This window comes from Stegodyphus dumicola, chromosome 6 (assembly GCF_044657685.1).
Source record: "Stegodyphus dumicola isolate Sdum_Otavi_A_Nest chromosome 6, ASM4465768v1".
In the NCBI taxonomy this organism is placed as follows: Eukaryota; Metazoa; Arthropoda; class Arachnida; order Araneae; family Eresidae; genus Stegodyphus; species Stegodyphus dumicola.
The window spans coordinates 148581065-148595790 of NC_140773.1; the positions used below are offsets into that span (position 1 = coordinate 148581065).

Below are 14726 nucleotides of genomic sequence, written 5' to 3' on the forward strand. Positions count from 1 at the left end.
TCACTCAGCCACTGGTGGGCCTGGAGAAGAGATGACTGCTCATTTAAAGATCAATGTGAAAAATCAATGTAATGTTGTGAATTTTTGAAGCTTAACACTCTTTTCAGTATCAATGCTTTTGTTTCATATAACATGATTTGCATGATAAGAAGCATTTTAGGAACCTAACAATCATGTCACATCTGAATACCTTGTACTTTAAAAGTTGAATCATTTCTGACAAATAAAATCATGAAGCTTTACAGAGTTTCAGATGGCTGAAAATTTATGTAACTCTAAAGCATTTTTTAATCTTTAAGTTGCAGACCACTCATCCTTCAGCAAGTCACACATCACATATTCAGGTGAATTATTCAGTTAAAAACAAAACAAATAGATACTAAGACAATCATATCTGGTCAAAAATCTAAAGTGGGTGGATCTGGAACACTTAAGTGGCACACAACTCACTCTTGAAGTACACTCCAGGGCTACCAGCAGCGATCGCCAGTTGTGACCCAACAATGAAGTGAGTATAAAAAAAAAAAGATGAAATGGATTTTAGAGCTTAAATCCTATGTTATTTTCATACTGCATGCTCCGCAGTGCATGGTGAGGGACGAAATACCTGTTTACGAATGTTAGCCACTACGTATGCCCGTCCTTCCATTATTTGTCACTTGTGTACTCCGCATATTCTTAATTATTAATTTAGAATTAAATATAAAGTTAATTTAACCATACAACCACGTTACACAGAAAAGAGTGGAAAGAAGAAAGGAAAAAAGATGGAGATAAACTGTAAACCTTGAACAAATAACAAATGAAAATTAGGTAAATTACGTATTAAAAAGCAAAACTCCAACAGATTTATGTCAAATGTAATTTTTTTGTTTGCTTCTCTTCTAGCATGCGTGAAAAATGAAAAGAAGTGTATAAAAGCAGTTTCTGTATTTTTCTACTGTTTAGATACTTTACACATAGCAGCAACAGGTGTATCAGTTGTCAATCTATTATGCCTTTTGGAAGAGGAGGAAAGGGCAAACAAAGCAGCTTTTTCGGTAAGCGAAAGCATTTTTGCTTACCTCTAAATACTACGTAAGTACCTTAAGGGAGTGAAAGGGCAGTTCAGGACAAAAACAGAATTTGCAGAGTAATGCACGATTCTATTTCTGATTTATAATGCACCAATTGGAAGCTAATATATGTGATCTCATTGCTTTACATTTTCGTCATCAGATTTTGCATTCTAATTTTTGCTTTATTCTTAGCCTTTATATTTATTATTTATTAGCCTTTATACTGTGTTATAATTACTTCGCTGCTGATCTATACTTCCAAAATCAGTAGACATAAAGCTAAATCTAAAAGTAATTCTCAGAGAGTTCATCCACTGTAAGTGGTTGCATATATTTACTGACTTTCGAGAGTGCCCAATGCATTTGGAGCAAGTTTTCAATTAAACAAAGAATTAAAAAATCATTTGCTTGCTCAGGTAGAGTTACTTTCAAAAAGTGCACCCTTTCGAAATGCTGTATCATTTTTAACCATCAGTTTTGTTAATATTAAAAAATAACACATTCTAATAATTTCATTGACGCATATTTTGTAAGTACTTCCGAACGATTATAAAAGAATGCAAAATTTGTATAAGGAGATATCATACTTTATTCTCTTTTGTTGATAGTTTTCAGGTTAGATTATACAGATATGGAAAAGCATGCAAGGGTTATCTGCCTAGTAGGAGAGATGCCTTTGTGGAGGAATGTCTAAGGGAAAGTGGCTCGTATTCACTTAATATAAGGGAAAAACCCTGAAAACCAACCATGCAGGTAACCCATTCACCTGGGATCGAACTCCCAGCATTCAGTGGTCTTAATCTCTCGGCTACTCATGGGGCTGTTAGTTTTCAGATTTTTTTCCAAGTACAATATTTTTATTTATCATTTAATTAATATATTTCATCTGCTTGCTCAGGTAGAGTGCATATCATGAAAAAATTTGAAAACTCGCATTTCATAGTTCTACACATTTTTTGCTATCCTGTTAGATGGGACTTCCCTGAGAAATAAGATTCTGGTAGCACTGGTTTAAACAGGAGGATTCCTAGAAAAAAGAGCCCCGCCTAGGTAAGGGAACTATGCTGCGGCTACTCAAGATTTTTTTAAACCTCACCAAAAATGTCACGGCTGGACCTCAGTCCTGGGTAGAGATCAACCAATCAGACGAAAGTTATGCTTCTGAAAGATCATGTGATCCCAATCTGAGCGATAATCGATTAATGTTTGGCATTCAAGTCTTTGTTGTAAGTAAAAATGGTAACCTAGCTATGTGGGTTTCAAGTAAATAAACGGGCTCTGAGAATTGTCCCTTTCGACGTCAAGTCCCGCGTAGCCGAAACATAATGTGATCGGGACATAACGGTACAGCAGAAGGTAATGCCCACAAACTGAAGATCCTTATGCAAGTTCGATCTTCATTTCAGTTACTGATTAATTAATTAAACAAGAATATGAGCTGAGCTTGTTGAGGACCATCAAAAGATTAATAAGGAAGAATTTCTCAGTTAGAAGTGTTTCAAAGTTTTATTTTCCATTATTATTGCTAAGAAAATGAAACATGATTGTGGAACGTGGGCCCTGTTGATGTTTTACTATTTGGTTTAAAATACATATAATGTAATACTGCTGAGAATTTTTTCACAATTGCTTCTAACTGTAATAAGAGTTTTTTTTTTAAATAAAAATCATTTTAAAACTACAAATGTTTAATTTTGCATTTAAGAAATAGCTCTGTACTATTAGCATAGTACTCTGTAATAGGTGGTTTTATGAACAAGTGTCATAATAATAATAATAATAATACAATTTTAAAATGAGGGAATTAAAATTTTTTTCAGAAGTAAAGGTACGTTTATTTTCCTCTATGCCATTTTTACATTCAGTCATTTGCTTATACCATGCGGACAGATAAATTCAAAGACTGCCCAGGCGAACACTCACTGCCCCGGGCGGCAAATGTTCTAGTTATGCTGACACACACATATATATACATTACCTTCAATCTATGATTTATCATTAAAATTGAAAAATTTACAGAATAGAATACAGCCTTTCTAAGACAATCGTTAACATGTCCAAAAGATTTGGTTTTCTATGAAGATGATTGTTTAAGAGCAATGATATTCAAAGCAATGTTTTATTCATATTTTCAGAAAGAGTGATCATCTCCGCGAGAATCTTGCCAAAGGTAGTAACTCATAATTCTGACATCAGAAATCCAGTGCAATGGTCTATTGCCAAAAGGCTGCAATCATGTTTCTCAAAACTTACTGTTAATCAGCCTCTGACTATCTAATAATAAATTATCAATCATCATCATAATTCTAATATAGCTCCAAACAATTTATCAGAAAACTATAATAATAACATATAATTCGAGTTTTGGTACTCTTTTTTTTTATGCCAAGTTTTGAAAACTTGTTTTTTTAGAGTTCTAAATCAAATTTGGGGGGGGGGATGCAAAATACTGAAACTTCTGGAAAAGGAATGTATAGACATAAAATTTAAGCTTTAGAAAGAATACAATATTATACAAACCCTAAATTTATATTCTGTATTGCCCTTCAAACCACAGCAGACAAATTGCGTCTCCCTACCACTATATGCTGTCAAGAAACCATGCCTCTGTAAATGAAGATATTTTAACTATTAAAATAAAAGCATATATATTATGATTCCAAATAAAATTTCAAATAATTTTTACTGTGTTTACTTAAGAATTATTTAAAACAAAAAGCATATAATAAAAACAATTTATTACACATAACAAACGAATGTGGCAATAATTACCATGTTTTCATCCTCTATTTGTAAACTAAAATCATCATCAAATGGCCTCTTCTCCCATTCTAGATGCAGCCTATTGATAAATGCCTGCTTTAAAACAGGAGGTGAAGGTTGACTAGGAACATTTCCACTTGTAAAATAACAGCAGGTTTCGCTATATGTGCTGCAAAATAATCATCAATAATATATGTACTGCATATAAGCAATTATTTACAAATGATTTTGCTGCTGCAAATATGTAAATAATCTAATCATACACATCTTCACAAACTTAAAATACTGTGGCTACAGATATAAAAACAAATGTTAGCTCAGTGCATAAAAACATTATTACACAACAAAAAATTAGAACGAAGACATAATGATGAAGACATATTTATTCCTACAATAAGCCATAATGATGAAGACATATTTATTCCTACAATAAGACATAATGACGAAGACATATTTTACGTACAAAGACATATTTATTCCTTGCAAGTTATATGCACTGCTGGCCTTTAAAATTGTAACACCAGGAAAGATTCATTTGACGAACATCAAAATCACATGAAAGGAAGGAAAGGTTGGGATGTGCAAATGATTAGTATTTCAGTGCACAGGAGGGAGAAACAACATCTGAAACACCACATTAAAAAAAAAAAAAAAAAAAAAAAAAAAGAGAAGCTGTGTAGTGGATTTCTCATTCGTAATGAGCTTTATAAGGTTGGAGTTTGCTCAGAATATTGTGTTATGCCCCAAAAATACTAAGAAATGCTTACCTACAAGTGACAGAATTAAACAAAGGCAGGATCATTGCCTATTAAGAGTCTGGATTATCAATCCTTGATATCACCTATCCCACTGGTCATCATCCAACCACTGTCATGCGAATATGGAATCAATGGGCTCAGGGTCATTGTGAATGGCATGCAGGATCTCAATGCCCTCCCCTGACGAACACTTGAGAAGACAGATATATTGTGAAGTCAGCCCTGCAAAACCATAGCACCACATAACATTCATACGATAAGTTGATGTTTGCAGCAGCGTAAACTATCAGCATGGTGAACATTAGTTCGACTTCCCTTGACAATGCAGCATAGAGAGAGCCAGTGACTCTGGTGCACCGAGCGACAAAGCTGGATTGGATACAGGAGTGGCACAACGCCATCTTTTCAGAAGAGTCCCAGTTCTGCGTGCAGCATTCTGATGGCCGTATACATGTCCGGTGGCTCCAAGGAGACTGCACATCACCTGCTTGCACTTAATATTGGCATAGGGACCCTGCACCTGGTGTGACGGTTTCAACCACTGAGTACACAACACACAAATCTCTAATTCGGATGACGGTAATTTGAATGCAGATCGGTACATTTCTGAAATCTTACATCCAGTGGTTGTGCCCTATGTTCGAGGCCTGCCAAATGCCATCCTCTAACAATATAATGCAAGACCACATGTTGTATGTCGTGTTCTGACGTTCCTCGATACACAGGGTATTCGATTGCTGCCCTGTCCTGCATGGTCTCCAGATCTGTCACCCATTGAAAACATCTCGTCACGGGTTGCTGAGAGACTGGCTCGCCATCCCTTTCCAGCTAATATTATTGATGAAGTGTGACACAGACATGGCATGGAATGAGATGCCTGCTTCTGTCATCGAAGCCCAGTTCAACTCCATGCATAACTGGGTTAGGACCATTTTAGCTGCCAGGGGTGGTAGCTGTTTCTACTGATTTCGCACCCCTGTAAACCCCAAAACTGTTACAAATTTAATAATTGTGTCTTCATCCTATACTGTTTGCGTACAATAAATATCTTTTTTTTGTATTTGCTTTCCTTCATGGTGTTGCAATTTTAATAGCCAGCAGTGTAATATATGTGTGCATCAAGCTTGGATAATATGTTTAGATAATGTGTGAATGTGGTCTTTCTAAAAGCTGATAACATGAAATGATTTATTTCCCTGTATAAAACCATCAACTCAAAATAATACTACAAAATTATAACAATATTAAGGACTTTTTCAAAAAAACCTAGATCTTCATATCTGACAAGTCACATGCTTGGAAATATAATAGGCACAACATCTGGAACAACAGGGAGCAAACAGGGAATATTTTTTAATGTATGCTCCTTTTTTCTTAGCAAAAACAGGGGTGCTACACATTTTCTATAGAGGTATTTTTGAAAAGGGAATGATATTAAAAAATAATGGATATTTATTAATATAAAACACTACTGCAGGGCTTTCACATATTCATAATTTAAAAATATCACTTCAAAAATTTACAATACATATTGAAATATTATCAAACCTTTTCCCTTTGTCATTCACAGCAGCTAACCGGAATTTATACCCTGTAGCAGGTGATAGTTTTGTGACTTTATACTGCTTTAAAGGTCCAGTATATACAGGAACAAAACTATTTCTACTGTAACCCTGGAAAAAAAAAAAAAAAGGGGGCAAGAAAAATATATTAGAAATAAATTGAACTGATGTAAAAAAAAAAAAAAAAAAAAAAAAAAAAAAAAAAAAAAAAAAAAAAAGTTAATTTACTTCAGACTACAATAATTCAAATAGTCACTAAAAATGTTTCACGTAAGGAGACCAGAAATAATTTTCCAGAAGTCAAAATGTTTTTAACCAGCATCTACCATTAACTCACAAAACACATTCAGAGAAACAGATACAGAGAGAATAATTTTAAAAGATTCTCAGCATGAAATGGTCTCTGATCTTAGTCTCCAAGTTTTTTGCTTCAATTGCTTCACTGATAATGAGTCCATACCATTGTAGTTCACTATCCAAGCCACTGTTGAGAAATGAATTTGTCAAGGTATATTCTTATAATATTAAGAAATGAGAAATATACTGTCTTATTAATTGAAGATCACATTTAAAATGTAATCTCCCAGTAAAGACTATAAAACAGAAACATATTCATTCAAGAAATTCCAGTGATAGTGAATTCTGAAAAGAAAAATAATCAATATAGTTTCCTCTTTGAACCCACAAATATGCTCATGTTTTCACTATTTCTCTCATGTTCAATCACATGTTGGAAGTTTGCATTTCCCCAGATTCCACAGTATGATGATTTGTAAGTACTTAACATGTACAAGTACTCAGATTGAATGTTATCCCTCCTCTAAAAGACTAATTTGTGTCTATAAACATATTATCATCTAACTTGCCCAGAAGGTGACAAGAAAAGTCATAGCATTTCACTTGCTTTTAGGTTTTGCAAGACTTGTATCCAATGGCAAGGCAAAATATTTCTCCTGCTCCATCTACCATTTTGCCATATTATCAACTGCCACAAAGACTGAACTCCAGCAATGATGATACCTCTAAGAGTTCCTCCCCCATCATCTAAACATTAAAGCAGTCACCTTAATTTTCTGCAAAAAATAAAATGTTGAAACCAAAAAAGCAGTTGTGAATGTACTGCAGTAAAACCTACATTTTTTTTTTCTTTCTTTCTTTTCTTTTTTTTTTTTTTTAAATCAGCATACATTAATACAATCACCATCAAAATGACATGCAAAAATTAAAAAGAAATTGGAGAAATTAACAAGGAACAAACAGGCAGAACAGATTGAAAGACTAGTCAGGGGACTGCCTAGAGTTCAGTATGATACAACATGCTCATATTCACAGTATGATGTAATTCAGGCATGTGAAAATAGTATAATGCATGATGGTGGTATATGCTTAGCATTTTCAGTATAAGCTATTTTACAGTACACATTGTTTTGAAGAATGTTGAATTGCTGTTGCAATGTGAAATATACAGCTGAGAGTATCCCTGAAAACATATTAATGACTTTACTGGTTAAAATGGCACTGCTAAAGTGGAAGAAGGTCAAAGTGTAACTGAGGAGTTCAAGACTGCACTAGCACTGTTTCACCTGTTTAGGCAGCATTATTAATTACCAAAACAGCTTATGGAAGGTTTAGTAGTAGATATTTAAGCAAACACAGAAACAGAAGAAACATCTAAAGTAGAAAACAAGTAAAACCACAAGACATACAAATGTACTATTATGCCATATGCCAATTTCTTGATTTATTGTGGCCAGGAGACTCCTCACGAGTGGTTTGTTTCATCAGCAATTAACTACCTATATGCAGTCTTTTAGTCAATGTGTGTTACTGACATCATCTAATCACAGATACCATTTTCCATGCTGCCAGTAACGCAAGGACTTGAAAGTTTAGTTATAGAATCCATGCTTTTTATCAGAACCTATTCATTTTCACTAACGGTATCATATAGGATATCTAAGCACCTGCAGAGAGAGGAGATATGCCTGATCACCCTTCCAACATTGATAAAAAGGCACTGGTTTGAACTAAAGAACTGAATGAATTGAATAAGAAATATCTCTCTACTCAAATTTGAGGAAATAAGTTTAAATGAAATGCAGCAAAATATGTGTATAATTTAATAGGTTGTACAAGGAAGTTATGAGGTGTTCACATCAGATTTTTTCATACTATTATTATTATTATCTATTAGCTAATAATAATTTTTACTTTTATTTAACACAGCACTGCAATTAAACAATTCTTACTTTTCTGTTAATCACGTCACTTTCTGCTTGAACTTAGCTTAAGAATTGGGATTATTTAGATATTAAAGGATGTAAAATATTTCCATATTTAACAGAAATTTGTCATTTTGTTTTCTTCTTTCAATTTTATTACTGTAAATGGTTTCCTTAAAGATTTCGAATCACTCGGTTTAGAGATTTTTAGCCCACAAGACCTATTTATCAACTATAACAGAAAGACCCTAACAGATAAAATGTTTAGCTAAACTAAAATCCTGATCAGTCAAAAATATACTAATTCTAAAATATATATTTCTAATAAATCACAGCTAACACAATCCACAAATTCCAACAAAAACTTTTATTTGATAAAAAATTCTGAGTAATGGTGTTTTAACATGTAAAGGTAGAAATAAATACCTCTTGGCTCAACTCATCAAATTCCAGTACATAGTTTTTTATTTTTGGACTCGAATCACTGGGAGACTGAAAGAAAAATATAGAACAATGCACTAAGAAATACAGTATAAAATAATAATAATGACCTTTCACTTATTACATGCGACATGCGACGGAGGACGTGGGCACCACCCCTTTACCAATACGGTTAATCGGTATAGCGCCACGTCCACTTTTATCTAGATAATCATACGTGTTCATTGTGCTAATATACTAATATATAATATACATACATACATACAAATTTGGTACTTCATACAGTGGCGTTAAAGCTAATTAATGTTAGACACTGGATAATACATTGCCATGTTACAACGTGTATGGATACGATAGCATATATGCATAACGTGTGTACTCATATGTTGAGTACACTATGACCCTTTGAAGCATTATCATTAGATTACAGAAGACATGTACATACTGAAATATTAGGTGCGCAATGTTATGCTGGAATAAGTAATTAATACAGTGAATTAAAAGTTAGACCCTAGATTAGTACTGTGTAGTACAGTGTCTTTGGTGCAATTAATTTAGAGTGGGGCTCTAGTTAGTTGTTTGCGATACGGTGCCGTGTTACAGGATAAAATGTGCAGATGCATAGTTACATTATCATATATACACAACATAAATTCATATACATATATACAGACATATTAGGTACATGATTATTCAGTGCATAATAGATGTATATTAACTATACAGTGCCAAGATATGTGATAACACTAGTAGATACATGGGTACAATTACATATAAACAAGGACATACACAATTACATATAGACAAAAGCGTGTATACGCTTATATTTTGGTACACAATAGTCATTGGTGACATAAACATTTCGTACTTACTTCATATACTGAAACTCTAGATCCATAAAATAATGTTATAACTAGTAATAGCTGCTTATTTAATTTCATAATAGGACACTACGTTGATGTTTTGCCTTACTGTGTCACGTTACGTAGAAATGTATGCGGGTGCATGGGTACAGCTTCCTATTTACAATGCTATACTGTTTTCTTATTTACAATGCTATACCTATTTACAATGCTTATATCATTCGATTTCATAATCAATAGGTACATGGCACATTTATATACATGAGCAGATGGTACATTGTAGAGTGCCGTTGAGGATAATTGATGCAATTAATTTTATAGTATTTTAAAAATAATGCATTTATACGCAATTATAGGGTGTATAATTGTCATTGGGTACATATACAATAGGCGCATAATACATATACATATTCATATATTAGTTTCTTAATACAATGCTAGGGCAAGTGATTGGTGCTGTTATTTTTACATGTTACATGATGCTGTAGGCGATTGGATGGATAAACTAATATATATACTAATATACATATACACAACTTTTAGGCACATAATAATCACTAGATTCTCAGACATTAGGTACATGGTATACATATACAAACAGATGGTTCATAATACAGTGCTATGGAAAGTAATAAATGCAGTTAATTTTATAGTAAAATTCTAGTTTAACACTATGTGAAACGGCTTCATGTTACACAGTGTTAAATACTGACGCATGAATACAGTAATATTTCTACTTGTTAATACTATATATATAAAAATATACAAATATATTTTTTAGGTGCATACTTAACATAGGATACATAATTATTAGATGCACTATGCATATACGTACATAATACATAAGATTAGTACAATGCTGGAACAATTCATTGGTGCTGTTAGTTTTAGTGTAAGATCCTAGTTTAACGCTATGTGGTACAGTGCCATACTACAGGATGATATGCGTGGAGCCATGAATGCAGTTATATACATACTAAAACACGTATACACAATTATTAGGCACGCAGTAATCATTGGATTTATAAGCATAATATACATGGTACATATACAGACGATACATAATATATAAGCAAATACATATATAATAATAATGCTATAGAAGTTAGTTAATGCAATGGGGTTTTTAGAATTAAGACTTTAGATTAACACTATGCGGTAAAGTGTCATGTTGCGTGATGTTATATTCGGTTAGATTATCATACATACGAGGATATATATACATATTATTAGGCACATAGTAATCATTGGGCTCACAATCTTAATGCACATAGTGCCTTAGTCTCGTGGACTTGAAAGTACGTAATAAGGTTCAAATGGTGCTATTAATTTGATGATGCTAAATAATATTAATACAATAATGCAGCAATGATTAATACAATTAATGATCAATACAGTAACATTTATACTAGAACACATATATACAAGTACAAGGCGCATAATTACATTGAGTATAGAAGCATTGGGTGCATTATACATATACATACATAAAACATAACTACTGAGAGTTTATAAAGAAAAAAGGTCAGCATTCATTTTGTCTTCCTTTAACCCTTTGCACTCAAGCGGCCAGCCAATCTGAAGTGTGAAATCGAGCGGCGCTGCTGCGGAGCCCGAGTGATTCGAAGTCTTAAATTGAGAGACACTGCTACGATGCTATGGTCTTTTGTAACTCGATCTCCTGATTTACAATGCGTGATACGATATTTTTCTCGAAGTACTTTCGTGAGCTAGGCTCCACTGATATTGTAGCCAATTCTTAGCTCAGTTTAGTTAGTCTCAGCGTAGCATTCATTTGAAACAGTCTTGGCAATAAATATAGTAACTAAAAAGCATTTGAGCCCTAAAAATATGCAGGAAGATCAGATCAGCTCGAGTTCAGACAAATTTGATTTTGCCGCTTTGGATGATAATATTGCATTGATCTTCGACGGATTACGCCGTGAAACGAACGAATCCAATGGAGAAGACAGTAATGCAGTAAGAGGTGCGAGATGACGGAAAATTAGAATTATAGAGAGCGACAGTGAAGTTGAGTGTGATGTTGAAAGTGAAACTGTGGAAGGTGCAAGCAGTTCAACATGTGTACTGTACGTTGATGAAGTGCCACCAAACGTACAATTTATACTTGGCCAAAACCCCAACACGAATATTTTCTAACATAAAACAACCAATAGTTTCTTTTTTAACTGTTTTTTACTAATGACCTTGTGAAAAAAATATTTGTGAAACCAATATATATGCAAAAAGAAAATTGGAAGGGAAGACGCTATCTGCGAATTCAATTTGGCGAAGCTGGCGTGATGTGACCAACGAAGAGTTCCGGGCATTTCTTGCTGTCTTAACCAATATGGGGATGATGCCGTTGGCCAATTTGCAAGAATAGTGATCGAGGAATGTTGTCAGTTATATTCCTTTCTATTGGATATATTTACAAGAGATATATTGTCAAATCTTCTGGATACTTCATCTGGAAACTATTCCAACACACAACACCAATCCCCGAACGTGTAATATTTATCAAACTTTGTTGTTTTCAACATATAAATGAATAAACTGGTGAAATTTTATTTTTGTATATGCTTGTTTATAAATGTTTTTAAAGTACTTGTAAAGTGTTTGCTGAATTACGCCAAAATCATCTCGAGTTGCTGGTTCGTGCAAGCTAAAAAGGCCTCAAGTGCAAAGGGTTCAATTTTATTTCGGTATGCTTCTTTAATACATGAGAGACTAATAACCATTTAATTTTTTTTGCACAACTCAACATTTTACTATTACACTAACTATTACATTTTTCTATTAGAAAATTTTATTTGTAAAACAAAATGTTTTTAAGAAAACAAAAGACACTTGGATACTGATCACTACTTTATCAACAGCAAAAAGTAATACGAATAATAAATACATTTTAGTGTACTTCAATTAAAATATTCATTTAATTGAAACAAGTAGAATTAACATAAACTAAAATTTTCAAAGGGTCACACACTTACATTCCACTTCAATGTGAGGCTATTTTTTGTTCTGGCACTAAGTCTTGGAGGCTGAGGTGCTTCTGGTTCTGCAGGTGGTGTTTTAAATATTGCACCTATGAAAAGTATTTTAATAAATAACATAACTGTATCACAAATTCCGCATCATTTGACGATTATTTAACTTCAAAATAAAACTACTTTAATAAGCAAAATCTAACCGAAAATGAACTTTTTAACTCCTTTATTTTTTCCTTGCAAGATATGTTAGATACTTTGAAAAAAAATATTCTTACCTTTAACACTACTTCCTCGAATATCATCAAGTGATGCTTGAACACTGCACAAAAAAAAAAAAAAAAAAAAAAAAAAAAAAAAAAAAAATTAAATCGAAAGTACTAATTAAAATAATCTTTTAAAAATTACAGAAATACAGCATGCTTTAAAATCGAATTCTGCATGTATTCATATTGTTTCACATCAAAATTTGATAATAATTTTTAAGTGAAGAAATACTAATTTTTAACAATAATAAGTATTAAATAACATCATTTACAATAAACAGTAAAAAATTTTTAAATGTTAAGAAATTTATTGATCAAAGAATTTGTATATGCTTTATATGCTTCATAAAGTTGCTATTATATTATATATTACTATTATAGTTTCTAAAAGCTACAAAATATTGAGAAGCCAACCAATTAAATGGAAGAAAGTAATTCTTGTTACAAAGTATTTCCTTCAGGTTAATAATAAGATTTTTATTCTAGGCAAAATGTAGATATGAATTAATGAGATATGTTCAGATTTTTACATACTGTTTAAAAGTAAGGCTATGATTAAGAACAAATGTTATCATCCTTCATAATTTACAGTTAAGAAATAAAAAAAATACCTCAGTAAAAAAACACTTACCAAACATAATACTCAGTAGCTGGTTTCAGAGATGTTATATTGCAATGATGATCAAGACCACTAAAATTAAATTTAAAATTCATAACAGAACTCTAACAGCTTTAGAAAAATACAGTGCATTTAAAATTTAAGACAGCCTTTATCCCCATTTTAAAAGTTAAAATTTCAAAAATTAGTTATTGAAATAATACCCTAAGTAGCTATAAATATAACCATACAATTAAATGCATATAAGATAGTAATATATTTATTTAACCGATCGAGCATACAGAATAATACATTTTTTATTTTTTTCTCATATAGTACTCTGTTGCAATCTCATTATCTAACTGGAGTCTTTCTATTATGCAAGGCTATTTTCAGATGAACAGTTATATTTTATACCAATTAAATGAAAATTTGTATAAGTATTGAAAATCTTTTAAAAATAAAAGCATCTATGTTTCAGCAAATATGCTGAATCACCAATCACTTCTTTAAATGATAATTTTTTGCATACATTTTACCATGAAACTATGACTATTTATTTTTGAAAATTTATTTCTCACATATGTGAAAACTCAGTTCACGTGTAACCTTCACCTTAATAACATGGTACTAACTCTAGTGTAATGGGAAAAGGTACAGTGTTTCAGGATCCAGAAGTGCTGCATTGGTGCAGTTTAACTTTCCAAGGACTGCTAAGGCTAAATTTGGCCAATGGTAATCAGCATTAATGTTTCAGAAAATATAAGATATTTACTTGAATATGTAAATATCAAACATATCTTGTGGCAAAATCTTTGCTAACCATGGTTACAGATTTCACAGAGTCAGTAAATATATGGTGTATTGTATAAATGTAGGTTATAAAAATCTGACACAACTATTTTTCTGCTGATAAATGCGTGTAGCTTCCAATGATGTAAAAACCAATTACGATTTATAACTTTCAAAATACAACAAAACAATGATGCCACTAAAACTGCACATAACATCAATTAAATGCTCGATTCTCAACAAAAAGCTTTTTACTTAATGAGATGCATTGTGATGACCTCATTGATCACGTGACTTATGTATATCTTTTATAAACATACAATGCAGATGACCTCAGTGATCACGTGACTTATGTACAGCTAATGCAAACAAGCAAAGCCATTCTTCCTCTTCTTCTCTTGCGGAATGTATTT

The 14726-nt window shown here is 32.4% G+C and overlaps 1 protein-coding gene across 2 annotated transcripts in view; it reads right to left on the reverse strand.

Annotated features, from left to right (window-relative positions):
* Positions 1-14726, reverse strand: part of LOC118180982 (fibronectin type-III domain-containing protein 3A-like) — a 254400-nt gene that overhangs the window by 34092 nt on the left and 205582 nt on the right. For both annotated transcript variants that reach the window (XM_035350064.2, XM_035350070.2), the window contains 7 exons: positions 13555-13614; positions 12936-12979; positions 12661-12755; positions 8790-8855; positions 6128-6252; positions 3831-3990; positions 3579-3665 (listed from right to left, as the gene is read on the reverse strand). In XM_035350064.2, the coding sequence (XP_035205955.1) occupies positions 3579-3665; positions 3831-3990; positions 6128-6252; positions 8790-8855; positions 12661-12755; positions 12936-12979; positions 13555-13614 (637 nt within the window). The remainder of the gene's footprint in view (positions 1-3578; positions 3666-3830; positions 3991-6127; positions 6253-8789; positions 8856-12660; positions 12756-12935; positions 12980-13554; positions 13615-14726) is intronic.